Source organism: Jaculus jaculus, chromosome 8 (assembly GCF_020740685.1).
Source record: "Jaculus jaculus isolate mJacJac1 chromosome 8, mJacJac1.mat.Y.cur, whole genome shotgun sequence".
Lineage (NCBI taxonomy): Eukaryota > Metazoa > Chordata > Mammalia > Rodentia > Dipodidae > Jaculus > Jaculus jaculus.
In genome coordinates, this window is record NC_059109.1 from 23,020,333 (window position 1) to 23,041,299 (window position 20,967).

The following is a 20,967-nucleotide window of genomic DNA, read 5'->3' on the forward strand; positions in this document are numbered from 1 at the left end:
TTTGTTTCTCAGCTCTTTCTTCTACCTGTTATATCCTTTTCTGCATGTATTTATATTTGTGTATTTGTACATGTGTGGCTAACAGGCTGCCTAGCCAACCACCAGGATCCTCCTCTCTCTGCCTGCCCAGTGCTGGGATTATAAGCACATGTCTCTGCACCCAGCATTTCTGTTTGGGTATGGGAGATGGAACTCAGGCCTTCATGTTTGAGAAGCAAATGCTTCCTCACCAAGCTCTGTCCCCAACATCCCCCCCATTACCAATCTGTCTCCCTAGCATCTCCTCCATAGACTTGAGGTTTTGTCTCTTCATTATGTCTCAGAGGTCTTGAAAGTTGTAGACATTCCTGTTTTGTTTTGCCTTTTTTTAATGTTTGAATGTATTATTTTCTTGACTTGTTCCTCAATCTTAGTTGTCATTTTTTAGGTCAGTAATGCTTTCCATTGTCCTTTTGACTTGATTTATGTTTTCATTTCCAGCTCTTCTGATTGTTGTTATTGTTTTTGAGATATCAATTTCTTCACGAAATTTCTCACCCATATTGCTGAACTTCTGATCTAGGTCCTGAATTGATTTCTTTTCTTCATTCATCTGTTTGTTTGGACTAAAGTCTTTTTGTCAATTGATGTTTGTTGTCCAGGATTCCAATTCTGATATCTTTGATTTGGTTATTGAGGTAGTTATGAACTTTTGGAAGTGCAATGTTGATTTGTTTTTCCATGTTTGATGCATTTCTGTGTTGTAATTTATTTTTAGTATATGTGCTGCTGAAGTGAACACAGTGTGGTAATTTAGATATCTCATGAGATGAGCTTTTCTTCCAGTTCTATGTGGGCATCTTCTCAGCCGGCAGCTTCCTCTTGAGATCTTAGTTCCCAGTACTATTCAGAGAGGAGAAAAACAAATTGCTGTAACCATAACAATGCCAAACCAAAGCAAGGCAGGAAAGCAGAAAGAAATTCTCCCTCTTCCAACCAGATTGGGAAAGAGAAGGGAAGACCAAGAAAATCTCCCTCACATCTCTCTTTTTCTCTGGTAAAAAAAGAAAGGGAAAGGGGCTGAAGCTAAGATGGGGCAAAGAAGGGTAAGAAAGTCACCCACCGTGGCTCTAGTTATATGACTCAGACATCCAATTAGAATGAGCCTCCTTGCCAGCCTCAGGTGTATAAAGGAGGGATCTGATTGGTTGATGGGCTCAAGAGGCTGACTCAGGAAGGGCCAGCCCACAGGGGCTAAGCCCAGGGAAAGTTGAGGAAGAAGCAGAAAGCTGTTTCTGAGGAGTTGTTGCTTGTGGCCATCTTGGATTAGACTGAGTCAGATGTGAGTTCTAGTCCTTCCAGGGCAAGCAAATTTCTGTGAGCCAGTTCCTGGCTAACTGCCTATCAGACAAAAAGCTACCTTGCTGTTACTCCATATCAATATGAGCTTTGGGAGTTCTCAGGGCTGCCAGCAAAACCCCACATGGCAGAGAAGCCAAGAGGCCCACTGAGCACCAGCTCAAAGCTGTTGGCATTTGAGCTGGTTATGTGGTGTGCCCCTAGTCACAAGGGCAGGTGCACTGACCACCTTGCCTTTCACACACACTGCCTCTGGATTCCTCAACTTCTCAGCATGTCTGTGTCCAGCCCACCCCTTTCTGCACAACTGCCTTGCATGACTGTCTCCTAGTTAGTGGCTGTACCCAGGGGTCCCCAAACTCAAACTTGTGATTATACCCTGTTTTCAGGCCTCCAAAGTGTTGTAGTCTTAAACAGTGGTCCCCTGGCCCCAAGATCTCACCTGCCTGAAGTCCTCTGAGGTACAGGGAATGTCAAAAAATGGATTTCTTTTCCATGACACATAGAGTCACTGTCACGCCAAATCTCCCAACTAGACTTAAAGATGTAAGGAACTGTGAGCTTGTTCTGCGGCTAGGACTCCATTTCTTCCCAGAGACTGCCCAGCTGACCTGTGGCTTCCCTCTCTGACCAAGAAGTGGGCAATGGAGGTTTGCTCCCGTGTTTTGCTCACTCTTCGTTTTCTGTTTCTCCATCATTCCAGCCATCTTATCGCCTCTCTTGTGATTTTGATCCTTTCTCTCTTTCGGAGCAGCATCCACCCTTTGTTACCCTGTCTCTTTTCATCCGCAGCCTCACCCAGAGACAGCTCTCCATCTACTATTTTCAGTGGTCATTATTTTAACCATTGCTTAACTAACTGTGACCTACTTCTGGGCTACAGAAAATAAAGGTGAACATTGGTGGTCAGACTTCTGTTAGCTCAAAAACAAGACTTGTTCTTTTGTGGCCAACGTGGGCTGCAGCCTGGCTTGCATCTGCTTATGAAGAAGGTGTCTTTTGCTAATTTGAACTATACTATCAAGCACACTGGAAGAAGGCGGGGTTGGGGTTTCCACCGAAACATGGTGCCTGAAATCAGCAAGCTTTCTTGTAAGCATTTCCCCTTAGGGAGTACAGAAACTAATATCAAGTGGAGAGTTGTGTTCAGTCAGTATTTCTCTCTCCCCCCACCGTGTGTGTGTGTGTGTGTGTGTGTGTGTGTGTGTGTGTGTGTACACATGTATGCACAGGCATAAGACCCACTTTGCCCACCAGCGCACAAGAAACTCTCCTCTCTAGCAGGCCCAGTTGCCCTCAAAAAGGCAGGTGTGTTATTAGGGTATTGCTTTTTGTCATGCTGGAAGATGCCAGGTGTCTGTTCTGTACATAGACCCCATTATTCATGTCCTCAGTCAGGATTTCTATGTATCGACAAAAATGAAAAATTTGAAGGAAGTCATTCTGAGTGACGTTTTCACACTTGCTGGGTCATGAAATTTACTGAAGAGGAATTGAACTTCTCACTTCAGAAGAGATGAAGTGTTCCTTAAACGATTCAACTTTCGGACAAATGGAAATCATCTGACAGTTACAAGTTATCTTCAAATAAGTATGCTTATTTCTCTTCAGGCATGAACCATCCACTAAATACAGAGTACAAAGCCAGTGGCACCAAAGAAGCAGAACAGGAGTGAACTGGGGCAGCAGATTCTGTTTGGAAACCTTCAGCTTTAAAGCTGTGGTACTCCGCCACCCCCATTCCTCCCATGTGAATCAAAAGTTTACTCTAAGAAAACTTACAGTACATCTTTTCCCCTTCTTTTTTAGATGCGATCCACACGCAAGGTTTCTGTCTGGCCAGTGGGCTTGGTCGGAGGGAGGCGCTACGAACGTCCCTTGGTGGAAAATGGCAAAGTTGTTGGCTGGTACACAGGCTGGAGAGCTGACAGACCCTTTGCAATCGACATGGCAGGTGAGGAGTATAGATGGGTGCTTGTGTCTCTCCTGACTGTTCTTAGATGCTCCGTGGAGTTCTGTGCACCGAAAAAGGCAGCTTTAGAAGAAGAAACTGAATAAAACCCAGATGCTCTCTCCCATGTTCAGCAGATGCCATATTTCAGTGGTTAAATGAGGTTTTCTTTGTCTAATTCAAGTTGAAATTGGCTTTGGAAGTGATTAGACAATGGCTGTTACTCTCTACCATTTCATCTAACAAACACTTAGGTGCCAGGTACTGGGTTTGCACCGGGTATTTAGTGGTAATTAAGCATGATCACTGCTTCTCTTCAGTCTGATATCTAAAACCTTTGGCTACCTCTGTCTGAAAGACTGGTTGATGTATCACAATATATCCTATTTGTTTTTAAATTTACGAATTAATTAAAATGGACAAGTCATTTTAAATCATAGCAATGAATTTAGTTCTTTATTGATTTATTAAGGAACTAAAATATAAAATTGGATTAGTGGTTTCCAAACACTTGTTAACTCTGGGTATAACTGTGTTTTTTTTAAGTATTTATTTTCTGAACAGCCATCTGAATTGAGTTAGGTCTGTAGTAGACCACAAGTTCTAAAATGCTGCTTTATCGTGAAGTGACTCATTTTCTGTGGGTCCTATAAGATGATGCTTGTGGTCGCTGTGGAAGGATCGAGTTTGAAACATGAGGCTTTATAGGAAACAAATCTGTGACATCTATAACATACAAGATGAAGGCATGAGGCGTTCAGAATTGATGGTATCCATTACCAGTGCTGTCTGTCAGGCTTTGCTTGCCAGATCTTTTGTGTGTGTTTCCCAGCCACAGTCAAAATATCTTTGCCTAGAATTCTGATGACATGAAGACTTTGTTCTGAACTGGACTCACCACCTTTATTTCAAAGGAGTAAGATTAAAGAACGTGAGGAGATGTTGGGGGCAGCATGGTAGTTTAAAGAACATGAGAAGGCATTGGAGCCAGGATGGTAGGTCTATCACACTGCATCATGGGAAGGGATAGACATTTAGCTCAACATTTAATGATTGCCACATAATTTTTGGGACAGTTTTCTATGGTCTCTGACTCCTGGGACAGCCCAGTCTAGATCCCTGTCCTTTCCCTGGGCCCCCTCTCAGGCCCCTCTCTACCTCCTGACCTTCCCATAACTTGGTTTTCAATCCAAAATCCCCAGCATTAAGCTGGGTCTCAGCCTTTGGAGGCAGATGGAGAAGCAGGATCTATCTACTTGGTAGGTCTTGAAAGAGAGCATTCTAGTCCAGTCTAGTTCCATGGCTCTGAATATAGAAAGCCAAATGTAATGTAGCTTTAGAAATCAAATGCCTGGCTTGACTGTGGTTATATTCTACTGCAGAAAACTTAGAGCCCATTGTGGAAAATTCTTCCACTTTTCTCAGACTTCATGTCTTCCTGTGGTAAATGAGGCAGTTGTGCAAGATGACCAGCAGAGTCCTCTGGCACGCCCTTCCATTTCCTAGCTTCCCACCTTGATTAGAGCAAAAGCAGACCCAGGTCCAGGGAAGTACAAGTGAGGACTCACACCTGCCAGAGCAGCCTTTAGCCCTCATCTTCCCAGAGCTTGGTTTCAAAACAACATTCCCATGATAGGTTTCCACACACATAGCACTTCTGCCCATCACCTTGAATGGGGAATGTCAAGGTGAGAGGAACTTGGATAACTCTTCTTGATTCTAATGTAAGAACATTTGAGAGTTAAGTATCTACTGAACTTGTTGAATATTTGTATTGCTTCCCAACATTTGCTTTCAAATATTTCTAAAATTCAAGTGACACATGGGTTTGTGCCTTAGGGATTCCCATGGACTAGACTTTCAAGGGCTTTAGTTGGTAAATCCTATGGGAATATGTTCTGTATGGCATGGCCACTGTTTGTATTTTCCTATGCATTTCAATATATTTTCAAATTACAATAAAACATGCCAATCATAATAAAGCTTGAACTTGCTGCTTTCTTTGTATTCCTACCTTGTTTTTATTTACTTATGAGAAAGCAAGGCAGAATGGGTGTGCCAGGGCCTCTGGCCATTATAAGCAAACTCCACATGCATATGCCACCTTGTGTATCTGGCTTTAAATGGGTACTGGGGAATTGAACCCAGGTCTTTAGGCTTTGCAGGCAAGTGCCTTAACCACTGAGTCATCTGTGTATCACCATTCCTACTTTAGAGTAGCAATAAGATGTCATCTTTAGGGAAACTTTTGCCACACCAAGCTTTCTTCACTTTTTTGTTTTGCATCTTAGTTTTCAGTAAATTATTGTTATGTTTTTTGATGTCTAAAAGCATGAATGAGTTGTCTGGCAAGATAGTGATTTGGTTTCGAAGAATTTAACCTTAATTCTGATGCTTGAAAACACTAAGTTTGGTTTAGAGTCCACATACCACATTGATTCTCCATAGAAGGAGCAAGCCTATTAGGCACTTTGGTTCAAATAGTGCATTCTACCTCACCGTCAAGTTAATACATGTACATACACATCCTCCCCTTCTCCCCCACAATCTCCAGAGTGAGAGAAGGAAGCTGGGGCCACACAGACAGCCAGAGGGGCATTGCGTTCAACATGCTCTGTGATAGTTGAATGAGACAACCATACTGGAGTTTGGGTATCTTACACTTGCAAAGCTGATTAAGAAGACTTGAAAAGGGCTGGAGAGATTGCTTAGTGGTCAAGATGTTTACCTGCAAAGCCCAAGGACCCAGGTTCGATTCCCAGGACCCATGTAAGTCAGATGCACAAGGGGGTGCATGCATCTGGAGTTCATTTACAGTGGCTGGAGGCCCTGGCATGCCCATTCTCTCTCTGCCTCTTTCTCTCTCTCAAATAAATAAAAATAAGGTTAAAAAGGTTTTAAAGACGTTTGCACGCTCTCTTGTGTCAAGGGTTTGAGCACATGGAGCAGCAGTCCTGAGAGCCTGACACGTATTTCTATAAGGCCATGTCATAGGCCATCACTGCAAGTTCACTTGACAATCACACCTTAAACTGTGATGCTTCGTGTCATTCGGGTCATTCTCAGACTTCCTCGTTGTTGCCACATTGACCTTCGCTGATGCTGACAAATTGTTCTCAGGATCACGAAGTAATGCTTTGAAATTCTCTCGGGTGCAGTGTCCATGACAGAAGCCACCAGTGTATTTGTTCCAGCAGAGACTTTCTCAAGACTTTCTAAAGATTGCTACTTCAGTTAACATCCCACGAGATGACGAGAAGACATTATGGGCAACCCTGGCAGCAGCATGCCATTGCTGCACAGGCACTGCACTCGGCCTAGCCAGTGAGACCCTAGAACATTTCTCCAGGGTTGAGCTTCAGGCTTCACTTCCCAGAATAACTCTCGTGTATGCTGACTGGCCCAGAGGGAGCCGTCCACACAGTTCTTAGCCCTGCTTTGGGAGCAGGGAATTACTTCCAAGTGACAGATTCTTTTGGGCCACTTCCAGGGAAATGTCAGTAAGAATGGTTGCTTGAAAAAAAAAACAAAAACAAAAACTGAGCACAGTAATCTTAAGCCTAGCTAGAAGTAAAGATTTGCTTAAGTTCAGAACTTTGGATTCTCAGTATTTGCATGTGCCTTAGTATTAACTCTAGGCAACAGCCTGCTGTGCACTGTACATGTTGTATTCAGTGATTTCATGCACAATTCCCAGTTGAGATCTTGACGCTCCATAGAATTAAATGAACATGTGCACATTCCCGGCTGAGTTCATGACATAAAGCAGACACTGTGTTCTGGTAAAACTCCATTTGGGCATACCACAGTCTTGGCACTAATCACCTAGATTTGGTACAACACACCCCAAAAGTTAGATGGCACAGACAGACACCAATGCAGTCTGGGCTCAAGTCTCAGGCTAAGTATGGCTTCTAAATCTTGTTTCATCTACAGAAGCAGAGGTGTGTTAAGTGGTATCTTAGGGTCACTGTAGCTTTGTGGAATTTTTTCCCATGGTGATAGAAATGAGATGCAGGGGCTGGAGAGATGGCTCAGCAGTTAAGCGCTTGCCTGCAAAGCCTAATGACCCAGATTCTGTTCCCCAGTACCCATGTAAAGCCAGATGCACAAAGTGGTGCATGTATCTAGAGTTCATTTGCAGCAACTGGTGGTTCTGGCATGCCCATTCTTTCTGTCTCCTGTCTTTCGGCTTGCGAATAAATAAATACAAATGTTTTTTAAAGCATGGGATGCGATAAAGTGTTTCTCATGTGTAGCTTACTAAGACTGTCCCCCTAGATGTCCAACAGGTATCAAAATTCCCTATCTAAAATCCGGTAGGCATGGGTATGTGGAAGCACTGAGAAGGTAGGGTTCATGCAGGAAAGCTGGAGCAAGTGGCTGAAGGGAAAGAACAGGGGTGTCAGGGCCTCTACTTTTTGGAGACTTAACAGTCCCACCTAGAACTTTAATGGATCAAGTTGATAGTAGGTGTGAAGCTGAGAGTATTGAGTGTGACTAAGTTATGAGGCCAGGGATGGCTTTTCAGGGAATGTAGGAGCAGTCAGAAGGGAAGAAAGATGGTAGTGGTTCCGAAAGCAGAATAGCTTCCCCTGCCACCACCCCTTGTCTGTCTCTTTTTGAAGCAGAAGCGGGTGTTTTATGTCTGTAGCGTAGTGACTCACTCCTAGTACTTGGGAGATGGAGGTGGAGGATCAAGAGTTCATGGGCAGCCTTAACTATGTGGTGAGTTTTAGGCCAGTCTAGACTACAGGAGACACTCTCAAAGAACAAAAGAGAAGGGGAAGGAGAGGAGGGAAGGGTTTTGAAAATTACCTAAGGAGAAAAAAAATGGGGAGGGTTGTGGCCAGGATCTCAGATAGACAGGCTTTCCCGGGTGGAATCCCTGGCTGGAAGGCAGATGAGTAAGCACCCTGAGAACTGGGAAGGTGGAGGAGCTAGTGCTTAGTTGGTGTTGCAGTCAGGTTCGCGTTGCTGGTAGAAATCACCCAACCAAGAGCATCTTGTGGGAAAAAAAGAGGTTTATTTTGGCTTATAGTCCTGAGGTCTATGGTGGCAGGGAAAATGGTGGCATGAGCAGAGTGTGGACATCACCCCCTAGCCAACATAAGGTAGACAGCAGCAACAGGAGAGTGTGTCAAACATTGGCAAGGGGGGCTGGAGAGATGGCGTAGCGGTTAAGCGCTTGCCTGTGAAGCCTAAGGACCCCGGTTCGAGGCTCAGTTCTCCAGGTCCCACGTTAGCCAGATGCACAAGGGGGCGCACGCGTCTGGAGTTCGTTTGCAGAGGCTGGAAGCCCTGGCGCGCCCATTCTCTCTCTCTCCCTCTATCTGCCTTTCTCTCTGTGTCTGTTGCTCTCAAATAAATAACTAAAAATTTAAAAAAAACATTGGCAAGGGGACATTGGCGCTAACACCTATAAGCACTCCCCCAACAACACACTGTCTCCAGGAGGTGTTAATTCCCAAATCTCCATCTGCTGGAAACCTAGCATCCAGAACACCTAAGTTTATGGGGGACACCTGAATCAAACCACCTCAGTTTGCCATGTGTTAAGTGTTAACAGAAAGGTAGAAGTGGCATTTGTCTAACTGTCACCCTTACTGAGCACAGGACTATATTGCGCCTGTAGGAATCCATGTCCGCTGAACGCAAGTCAGGCAGGGAGAATGGAAATGATAAGACCCAACACTCACTAAACCATGGAGAAGACAGTGATGCATTTATTAAATGTTTGGGGTAACATTTAAAGAGAAGACAGAAATGCTTCTGGGAGAGGCTCCAGACAGGTGTCATGAAAGAGACAACACTTGACAGTTACCTGCTGGCCCTGAGTGTGGTATGGTAGGTAGGGATCAGTCATGGCAGGGTACTTTTAAAAAAATATTTTTTTCGTTTTCTTACTTGCAAGGAGTGGGTGAGAAGAGGGAGACAGAAGAAGAGAATGGGCACACCAGGGCCTCTAGCCACCATGCATCTGGCTTTATGTGGGTATGGGGAATCAAACCCAAGTCATTAGGCTTTGTAGCCAAGTGCCTTACCTGCTGAGCCATCTCTCCAGCTCTGGGATACATTTTGAGAACAACTTATGGGACATGTGGCACTCTTAGGGGAAAGGTAGCAAAAGGTCAGCGTGTGAGAACCCATTATTAGAGTTAGAAGTTTGTCTTTATCTCTTTTGATAGTGGAGAGTCTGAGATATTTCAAGTAGGCAACTGATGAGGCTAGAAATACAGTGGAAGGGCTAGAGAAATGGCTTAGTGGTCGTATGTGCTTACTGTGCAAGCATAAGGTCCTAAGGGGGCCTGGGACTGCCTGAGTTCAAACCTCCAGTACAGCTCGGCATGACAATGCACACCAGTAACCCCAGGCCTGTGGGTAGCAGAGACCAGAGAATCACTGGTGCTCCCAAGTGGTCAGCTCCAAAATTAGCAATCACAGAGAGAAAAACAGGCAAGGGAGTAACGTAGTGGTAAGCCCAATGTTTCCCTGCAGCTGCCACAGGTGAGTCCATGGGGAGACCACAGGAAAGGCACCAGGTGATCTATCACCACATACATACACATACACACACACACACACATACACACAACATGTACTATGCGTGCACCACAAACAAAGAAACATATTTTTAAACCATGCTATGAAAGGGAATGAGGATAGAGGCTTTGCAGCCATCTGGGTAGAAGTGATGAGGGCAGTGTAGGGCGTGGGAGGCAAGAGGAGGTCTTAAATACCACAGCTATTGGAGACATAAAAATTTAACAAGCCGTTTTAGATTGTGCTCATAACCAGCATACATTTAGATCTTTCTAACACCTTTTCTGTTAGATGATATGGTGATAACTGGTATGTTAAATTTAAGTTTGGTTTAGTTTTAATTGGTATCATTTGTATTATCCTTTGCATTGTAATTCATGTGAGGAAAATATGGCAATCTTGGATAATTAGAATGCCAGTGTGTAAAATTAGGAGTGTGTACATGAGAGAAAAATCACATTGCCTTGCTAAAGTGTGGAGGCTCTGGATGCATTGTGGGTGCATTATCCTGTGGGTGACTGGAGTTCGGGGTGCCTGGAGATGAAAGAAGGCAAGCATAGTACTCGCCCAGGTGTCCTGCCCTACCCCACACTCTGTTTACTCTCTGCAGTTCATGGAACAGTGGCAGGAGGAGGAATCCTTCAGGAATGCAAACAGGATTCTTGGCAGCCCCTGTACTCATAACTTTTCAGAGGCTGTTGCTATGGGATGACCCCCCCACACACACACCTTCAGGGACAGAGCCCTTCCTGCTTCTCTCTGGGATCTTCGGGGGCATGCTTCTTCAGTCCACCACCATCTTCCAACATCCATGTCAAAGCCCCCATAGAACCTGGTATTTGGAAGGTTTTCTTTTCTTCCCTACTCCACCCATCTGATCCCAGCTTGCAGGCTGCCTTCTTTCCAGGGAAGCTTTCACTGGAATCCTGACTAACTTAGCTCAATTCCCCGTACACCTTACTGTGGAGCTCCTGCACCTACCACAAAGATGTTACATCTCTCAGTGTTGTTGAGGCTCCTTTTTCCACCCTACAATGACTGGAATGCAGCCTCTGTGCAGCCAGAAGCTGTGACCACCCTGTCACCCACTGTACCCAATCCTGTGTATGTTACAATTCTAGGGTAAAGAGGGTCTGAGTACTGTCCTGTTTCAGAGAGTATCTCACCTTCAGCTTTCCCAAGTGAACTTTTCATAAAGCTATTACAAATGATGGCGACAAATATGGAAAAGGCCAAGACCAGACTAGCTCTAAGCAGATCACTGGAGCTCTCCTTCAGTGGGCAGGATCGCTGCAGGGGCATGAAAAAAAAAATCACATTTAAACAGGACTCCATCTTGGTATTTGTCAGTAAAGAATTTCATCTGCTTTAGTTTATTTGATACACCCTTCCTGAGAGATATGACTCTGATAAACACAGAGCCAACCTGGATCAGATAGTTGTCAAAGCCAGTTGACCTCGCGAATAGAAATGCTGCAAGAAGACAAAATGGACTTTATTTTTGCTTTGAGTATTTGTTATCTGTATCAGTTACTTTCTTGCCGGTGTGATAAAATACCCAACTAGAAACAGCTCGTGGAAAGGAAGGTTTTATATTGGCTTACAGTTTTGAGGGGAAGTCTCCACCTTGGCAGGGAGCCCATGGCAGGAACAGACAGCCACACCTTCATGTCTGCAGGGAAAAAGTAATGCCTATGCCTGTCCCCAGTGACCCGCCTGCACCAGCGAGGCTCCACCTCCTGAAGGCACCACAGATGTCTCCAACAGTGTCACCAACTCAAGATTCAAAGTGCATAAGTCGCTGGGGGACATTTTAAACACATCATCTAAGCGTATTGTTTTCCATGTATGAACACTCTAAGAGCTATACAGTTACTGAATGTTTTCACAGTGGCTTGCTGTGTCCTCTGATGCTTGCTGGTGCAGGGTCTAGAGACATTCTTGGGACTTTTTCCTTAGACTGGTGCATTGTCAGTGGAGTTTTGTCCCGGGGGGGGGGGGGGAGGGCTAGGGGTGTTCTGAGAGAGAACTGAAGCTGCCAGAGGGTGATAATCCTATCCTGACATGTTCAGAACCACAAAGGCAGCCCATTGCTCACTACTTGCCCATTTGCAGAATGAGGTGCTTCCTAAAGATATGCCTGTGGTACCACAACAGCTACCGAGCCCTTCATGTGAGCCGTAGCTATGGTTGTGATCAATGGAAGAGGGCCAGTGGGTGGGGATCAACTGTGCATCTTAGTGCTCACCGCCAGGGGACTTTCTCTGGTACAGCTGCAGGGGAAGGGCAGAAGGTTCCAGAGCCCATCCCACAACTCAGGCTACTCTGTATTTATGTACTGGAATTTCCCTCAAAGTATCAATGAAATAAATCATTCATCCGGGACTACGAATTTTGGAAAACAAGTTTTTTTCTAATGTCAGAGAAATTCAGTGAAGTAAATGCTGTCACCAGGCATTCTGAGGCACTCTGTATGCTTTCTTCTTTAATCCCCACTCAACATCCTGGAGGATATCATAGGTTTGTCAACCTCATTTAAATATAAGAACCTTAGGCCTACATGTGCTAAGTAACTTGTACTGGATTAAGTGACCCAGAGTTGGGATCAAAGTTAGGTCCACATGTCACAGAGATGGGCTCCTACTGGGCTTCAAATCCCAGCCCTCCCTCTTACAGCTACCAAGAACCAATTCTTGAGCTCTGAGCCTCCTCCAAACATCTGTTTTCTTCATCTGAACAGTAGGGGAAAAGATTGTTCATTCACTAAGACATGACATACGAGCACCTCATAGAATGCTGTAGGTAAGGACATCACACTTCTTAACCAAGAACCAAGATCAGATTGACTTTAGATTCTACTGTTCCACTTAGATGACTCAAGTTAGTGTTTTGGTTATTACAGCAGTCAGACCCACATCAGCCACTGTGGATGGCAACCTACTGACCTCTGGGCCCCATTTGGGCACAAGCGGACTGTACATAGTGAAGACTTAACACAGTGTTTCCTCATCCGTAGATGAGGGGTCACTCCACATGCCTGTGTGTTGTGGTGAAGTTGGAATGAGAACACACATGCAGATGTTCCTGTTTCTATGTGAATGCTGGCATCTGCACCCGCATTTGTCCACTTCAGTTCACTCCAAAGCTGAAGCTTAAAAGCTTGCAAACTCTGCTTTGGACCCTTGGACTTTGTTTCCCTGCTGGCTGGTGGACCTGTGCTCATGACTTGCTTAGTGTGCAGGCTGGCATGTTGAGATAGATGTTGTCCCCTGCTTTAGATTAAATACCCCCATGAGTAGAGTGATAAATAAGAGAAGAACAGAACCATAACAGATCATTAAAGAATTGCTTAGGAACAGACATATGCTCCTTTTTAAAATAACTTCACAGCTGAAAATCTGAACAAACGGAAGCATTTGGGCTTGCAAAAGCAAAGGCCCTTTGTAATTGTAGATCTGCAAGGTTTCCAGTGTGGTGTTGAGTGCTAGCAAGCCCCTGGCACTGGCTGTGTGGAGCACAAGCGTGTATTCATTGTAAAAAGTACTCATGACAGGTAAGGACCGATTTAGAAGAATTCGCACTTCTACTTGAGTAACGAGGGGAGAAATGTCTTTTGTTCCCCCCACCACCTTGGCTTTTCTGCAGATATAATTTACATCTCAACTCTTAAATAGGTAGTTCATTCATGTAAATAATTAGTATTAGGGATTGCTGCTCCGCACGATTAGCCCTGGGGCTATCTGCCAGTTTTCCTTGGCATGTGGCTGGGTTGTTGTGACTACCACACTTCTCACTACACTGGCTGCAGAGTTTACTGTAGCTTCATGAGAAGCTGTAACCTCCCCAGTGCCAGGCATTCTGGACTTCAGTGCCCTCCCCCACTTTGCAAATTCAACCATAGCCAACTGCCAGGGTCAGTCAGCACTGCCCTATGCTGAATGGGCTTGAGGTCATTGAAAGTGACATGCTCTACCTTCCAGCAAGAGTGTAGAATGTCACTCTGCCTTCCAGTGTTTGCCTGGATAATTTCTAGTCCCCTTGCAAAACTCATGCAGTAATTGCTTTCTCTGGGAAACCTTCCTGATTTCCAGACCCCAAGAATGCTCGTCTCACCTGCGCGACACTTATGTGGGTTCCCACAAGGTGGCGCTGGTGTCACTAGCTTCTGTCCCTCTTGTCAGCTGGCGAGTGGGCTCTCCTTTCTTCTCCCAGGGTCTCCAGGCAGGGCATTGTCCCTGAGGTTAGTAGCTTAAGAACTATTTGCTGAGCTCATTAATTTTACCTTGTTTCCATTTTCAACATGAAGGGTCTTCAGAATAAAAAGTTAATGCCACCTTACTGCTTCTGAGAGCACACTGTCATTGTTTCCTAAGAGTCAGATTAAAAAGGGATGATGGAGCTGGAGGGATGGCTTAGCGGTTAAGCGCTTGCCTGTGAAGCCTAAGGACCCCGGTTTGAGGCTCAGTTCCCCAAGTCCCATGTTAGCCAGATGCACAAGGGGGCGCACACGTCTGGAGTTCGTTTGCAGAGGCTGGAAGCTCTGGCACGCCATTCGCTCTCTCTCCCTCTATCTGTCTTTCTCTCTGTGTCTGTTGCTCTCAAATTAAAAAAAAAAAAAAATTAAAAACAAAAGGGAAGATGTTGAGCTGTACTGTGAGAACCCCTAAGGAGGTTCTGGTCCAGTGGTTCCTCACTGGGCTGTACAACTGAATTACCAAGGGAGCTTTGAAAATACATCAGGATCCACATCCAATCAGTTAGACCTTACCATTTGAGGGAGAGGCCTGCTGCCCATGTGGGGGTGGTGTTAATCTTATTATTGTCTTGAGGTCACTATAAATGCTGCCAGGAATCAGGATGACCTGTGCGGGTGGCCAGAAGCTATTTCTTGTCTTTTCTGAGGCTCATGATAATTCATTAGTGGGCACAGCCCCTCCCAGGCATGTCCTGGGTCATCCTTGGAGGCCTCAGGTGGGATAGCCTCATTTCCAAGTCTGGGAGTATTTACATAAAAACCACCTCCACTGGTCAATCAAGAAGAGAATTTGGACACAGGAAAGGAGTACTTTTTATCTTAGTTACTGAAAGACAATACTGATAGTGTAAGTGAAAAGACTGCTAGACTCATTGAGAATGTACTTTGTGTCTATTTGGGATAGACATATAACTTTTTGTTTCAAGGTAGGGTCTTGCTCTAGCCCAGGCTGACCCGGAATTCACTATTTAGTCTCAGGGTGGCCTTGAACTCACAATGAGATGATCCTTCTACCTCTGCCTCCCTAGTGCTGGGATTAAAGACATGTGCTACCACGCCCAGCTACATATAACTTTTAATTGACACGTAATTGTACAAATTTATGGGACATCACAGTGTGAGAGTTAGATACATATGTAATGATCAACTCAGACTAATTAACATATCCTTACTTCAAACATCATTTGTAGCAAGACCCTCCAGAATCGTCCACCTGTTATAAATACAGGGAAAGTTGTTAACCATGGTTACCCTATTGCACTGTAGCACAACACTAGAACTTACTCTGCCTAAGTGCAACTTTAAGTCCACAAACCTGGCTCTCTCTGTCCCCCTCTCCCTCCTCCCCTTCTCAATGTCTCTTTCTGTTTATCCTCACTGAGATTTTTAAGGGTGTAGTGTCATACACCAGGAGCTAGTGGCTGTGATGGAAGGGTGCTTAGAGAATGAGAAGGATCCCCTCCCCCATCCTCACAGTGCTGCAGATCCATTCCACAGCCTCGCCACACCAGGAAACAAAAAGGCAGGATGTCTGAAATGAACTCAGGTGATAAGGTCACAGCCGTGGCTCTTACCATGAGGGTGCTGTGCTCTTTGCACAGCAGTTGATGGAAATCTCACTTCCAGAAACTCTGTAAGGTAGCAGCAGATAGAAACAGTAGGAAGGGGAAAAGACACTTAGTATAAATCCAATACGTCCCATAGGTGTTCTAGAGTCAGAAAAAAATAATACATGTCTGTGGGGGCTGCGGAGATGGCTCAGCAGGTAAGAGCCTCGCAAGCATGAGGACAAGAGTGGACTTGAATTGCCCTAAGTCCGATTCCCCAGTATCCATGCTAGGTGTATCCACACATGCCTGCAACATAATCCCATAGGGAATAGAGACCACGGAATTGCTGGCGCTGGCTAGTCAGGCAGTTTGAGTGAAAATGGCAGCTCTGGGTTCAGAGAGAGGTTCCATCTCAGGGAAACACCAGGAGGAAAGATACAGGAGTACACCTGACATTTTCCTGCTCCCCCCCCACACACACAAGTGTGTGCAGGACACATGTATCTACACACACACATGCTCAAAACTTGAGCCTGGCTCTTCTGCCACTTTGATTGTGAGTTTTGCTATCTCCTAGGCATGAGACAGAACGAGGGCAAGTTAACAGTTCTTTCTGCCTCTTTTCTGATCTGTACGTGACAGCGAAACAGCATCTCCTGGGTGGGGTCGCTGTGAGGATTCGGCGAGTTCCTGCCTCCAGCACCTGTGCAACGCCTGATACGTGGTACAGACTCAATCACAGCTGCTGGAAAGCCAAAATTATCACCACCACAGCCCTATATGACACCACCCTTAGATTAGAGAATACACAGCGATGTGGCCTGCCCCTATGCACATCTCACGGTTGGGCCTATTTGACTTCTCAGTCTGTCTGTTTCTGTCCCCACACTTCTCCTCTTCCCTGCTGCCCAGCCACCTTTCAACTTCCGCCAGCAGTAACCTCCACGCCCGTTTCAGGGCTTCTTAGCTTCTGTTGTTCTCTTTACATTTCAGCAGCTTCCCTTGAACTTGATTTACCCATGTCTCCCGGGTGCTGTGAGGTGTGGGGTTCTCTGATTCCTCAGGCTTTCCTGTTCCTTCTCCCCAGCCTTTAGATACCAGCTTCATTGTCCCCAGCTCCCCTGACAGCTTCTATTGTTTCCTCACTAGCACTGTGTTCCCTTCACGCTGGCAAGTTAAGTGTTGTCGCTCTGGCCAGACTGTGACCACCACGTCTGTGAGATTACAGTGCTACTGAATACTCACCACTTTCTTCATCACTGGCACTTTGCTTGTTACAAATAATTTTCTTTAAATGAATGAATCCTAGCATTTAGGGATATTGTGCTGAGATTTAAAAGCAAAAATAATAAGCCAGGTGTGGTGGCACATGCCTTTAATTCCAGCACTCAGGAGGCTGAGATGGGAGGATTGCTAAGACTTCAAGGTCTGCCTAAGATTACAGTGAATTATAGGTCAGCCTGTGATAGACTGAGATCCTACCTCAAAAAAAAAAAAAAAAATAGCCAAAGGATTTTCAGAAGGGGAAAAACTTCCTTCTACATAGGAAAAATTCAGTCTGGTGTCAAATTTTGATAAAGATAATGCAGATTAATGGAAAAGGTTCCCAGCACTCTGAAGGAAAAAGGACTCTAGTGGTGTGTTTACAGTGAAATCATTATATCTATATGAGGGCAAAAGAAAACTGTCAGACTTCTTTTTCCAAAATGGAAAAATTAGCAAAAGTACTTTAGTCAAAGTCAACTAGAATGAAGGACTACCTACCTATTATTTATCCTACCTCTATGTCCATTCCATTAACTCATCCATGTGTGTATAGATGTATCATTTTTGTGGATGTACTATGATCCTTTATCCTCTGTCTATTCACCCATCCATCCATCCATGTATGTAATCATCTATTTAATCATCTTTCATTTATCTCTCTATCATCTGTGAGCCTACAATCATCTATCATTTATCTATCAATCTGTCATTTCTTTATATACCTAAATTTTTCTCAATACCCTAGAGATTCTTTTGCATCTATTCACATAGATGACTTTTATAAAATTATCTAATTCATTTGAAATCTTGTCATCAGTTTTACTACTTTGAAATGAAACTTGTTCCCTGTTGAACATCATTCTTTTTTTTATTTTAGTTTTTTGTTTGTTTGTTTTGTTCTTTTATTATTTTTTTTTAGGTATAGTCTTTCTTTTTTTTTTTTTTTTTTTATTTTTAAAGGTAGGGTCTCACTCAAGCCCAGGCTGACCTGGAATTCACTATGGAGTCTCAGGGTGGCCTCGAACTCACAGCAATCCTCCTACGTCTGCTTCCCGAGTGCGGGGATTAAAGGCATGCGCCACCACGCCCAGCTAGTATAGTCTTTCTTTTTTTTTTTTTTTTTTTTTTTTTTTTTTTTTCTTTTTCAAGGTAGGGTCTCACTCTAGCCCAGGCTGACCTGGAATTCACTATGGAGTCTCAGGGTGGCCTCGAACTCACAGCGATCCTCCTACGTCTGCTTCCCGAGTGCTGGGATTAAAGGCATGCGCCACCACGCCCAGCTAGTATAGTCTTTCTTTATCCCAGGCTGACCTGGAATTCACTCTATAGTCCCAGACTGGCCTCAAACTCACAGAGATCCTCAGACTTCAGCCTCCTGAGTGCTGGGACTAAAGGCATGTGCCACCATGCCCCAGCAAGTCCTTCTTTTTCCCCTTCAGGGAGTCCCTCCATTACATATTTTCATGGTCTGCACATGTCCATCAGTCCTTCCTGCTGCAGGCAGCCACACTGCAGCTTTTGTTGTGCCCGGGGTATGCCATGATAGCAAGGACTAGAAATTGGTTCATCCTGATGGGGGTGGGGGGAAAGCTCATTTTGCTCTGTCCTGGGACACAACATTGAACACTATTTTTAGAAATGATGTCTTGCACCGGACATGATGACTTACGTCTTTAATCCCAGCACTTAGGAGGCAGAGGTAGAAGGCTCACTGTGAGTTTGAGGCCAGCCTAAGACTACATAGTGAGTTCCAGGTCAGAAATGATGTCTTTCCTTCCCATGCATGGTGCTTCAAGTTGAAAAGATATTGCTTGGGCTGGACAGATGATTCCGCAGTTAAGGCACTTGCCTGCAAAGCCAAAGGACCCAGGTTTGTTTCCTCAGTACCCATGTAAAGCCATATACACATGGTGGCACATGCATCTGGAGTTCATTTGCTGTTGCTGGAGGTCCTGGAATGCTCATTCTCTCTCTCTCTCTTTCATAAGCAAATAACTAAAAGATAGTGCTTAACAAATAAGATATCTTTCTTGAAGATGTGACTTTCCATGCTCCTGTCATGGTGGGGTCTTCCAGGGACACAGAGAAGAAAAGACTGTATATTTAAGCTTTTAAAAATATTTATTTATTTGAGGGAGAGTGAGAGAAAGAAGCAGAGAGAGAGAGAATGGTCATGTCAAGGCCTTCAGCCACTGCAAATGAACTCCAGATAAATGTATCACCTTGTGCATTTGGCTTTATCTGGGTACTGGGGAGTTGAACCCCAGTCCTTAGGCTTCACAAGTAGATGTCTTAACTGCAGGAGCCATCGCTCCAGCCCAAAAGACTACATGTTTGACTCAGCTTGCATTATCCTTTGTTTCCTTTTTTTTTAAGTGCATTGTTTGGTGATTTATTAATATATTTATCTAGTTAATTTTGTGAGAGGGTTTCATGTATCTGAGGCTGGCTTCAAATTCACAGTGTAGCTGAGGATAGCCTTAAATACATGATCCTCTTGCCTCTACCTCCTAAATTCTGGGAATTGTTTTTTTATTATTATTATTTATTTATTTGGTTTTCTTGAGGTAGGATCTCACTCTATCCTAGGCTGACCTGGAATTCACTATGTAGTCTCAGGGTGGCCTTAAACTCATGGCAGTCCTCATACCTCTTCCTTCCGAGTTCTGGGATTAAAGGCATGCGCCACCATGCCAGGCTATTCTTCTGTTTCTTTATGGATTACAGTGAGTAAATGAAGGTTTACTAGTTCAGAAAATCTCCCACCCCTGAGAGTTGGGAGCTCTTTGCTCTCTGGAAGCAGTGTTTGATTCCCCAGGACCAACATAAATCCCAAAGTAGCACGTGTGTCTGGAGTTCATTTGCAGTGGCTAGAGGCCCCAGTGTACCCATTCTCTCTCTCTCTCTCTCATTCTCCTCTTCTCCCTCTCTCTCTATGCTTGTCAACAAATAAAAATAAAATTTTTTAAACATTTAAAAATAATAATTATAGGGGCTAAGGAGATGGCTGGCTTTGTTGGGAAAGTACTTGCCATGTGTGGGAATTTGATTGATTGTCCCCTGAAAGATTCAGGAGTTTGGGGCTAGACAGATGGCTTAGCAGTTAAGGTACTTGCCTATAAAGCTAAAGGACTCAAATTTGGTTCTCCAGGACCCACATAAGCTATATGTACAAGGCGGTGCATGTGTATGGAGTTTATTTGCAGCAGCTGGAGGCCCTGGCATACTCATTCTCTCTTTCTCAAATAAATAAATAAAAAGGGAGGTAGTTATGCCAGAAAAGGTAGTAAGCCGTAAAGCTAACAATCTTCCCATTACAAATGAATGATAATGAATGCAAATGCAAAGTTCAAAGCACCTAGTATTCTAGTTTGGATCTAAAATGAAGTGTCCCTTAAAACCTTGGGAGCCTGTTGCTGAGGAGTTGGGGAGTTGTGGTGGTTTGATTCAGGTGTCCCCCATAAACTTAGGTGTTCTGAATGCTAGGTTCCCAGCTGATGGAGATTTGGGAATTAATGCCTCCTGCAGGGAGTGTATTGTTGGGGATGGGCTTATGGGTGTTATAGTCAGCTCCCCCTTTCTAGTGTTTTTCATACTTTCCTTTTGCTATTATCCATCTTATGTGGGCCAGGGGGTGATGTCCACCCTCTGCTCATGCCATCGTTTTCCCTGCCATCATGGAGCTTTGCCTTAAGCTTATAAGCCAAAATAAAACTCTTTTTCCCACAAGCTGCTCTTGGTTGGGTGATTTCTACCAGCAATGTGAACCTGACTGCAACAGATAAGTGGTACCCAGGAGTGGGGTTGCTGCTAGACACCTGACTGTGTAGCTTTGGCCTTTTGGAGCTGATTTTCAAGAGGAATGTGGGAGGATTTGAAACTTTGGCCCAAGAGATGCCTTGCAGTGCTGTAAATTACAGTTTAATGGACTATTCTGGTCAGAGTTGAAAGATTTGAATGCAGTAAGAACTATGGACTGTGAGGTTTGCCTTATGAAGGTGAGAAACCTTTGCTTGGACTGAACTAGCAGTTTATGTGAGCCTTGCTGTTATGCCAATGTCCTA

The 20,967-nt window shown here is 44.5% G+C and overlaps 1 protein-coding gene across 1 annotated transcript in view; it reads left to right on the forward strand.

The window, feature by feature from the left end:
- The window catches only part of B3gat2 (beta-1,3-glucuronyltransferase 2), a 79,652-nt gene that overhangs the window by 39,458 nt on the left and 19,227 nt on the right, over nucleotides 1-20,967 (forward strand). The window contains exon 2 of the mRNA XM_004653058.2: nucleotides 3,148-3,292. Coding sequence (XP_004653115.1) covers nucleotides 3,148-3,292 — 145 coding nt within the window. The remainder of the gene's footprint in view (nucleotides 1-3,147; nucleotides 3,293-20,967) is intronic.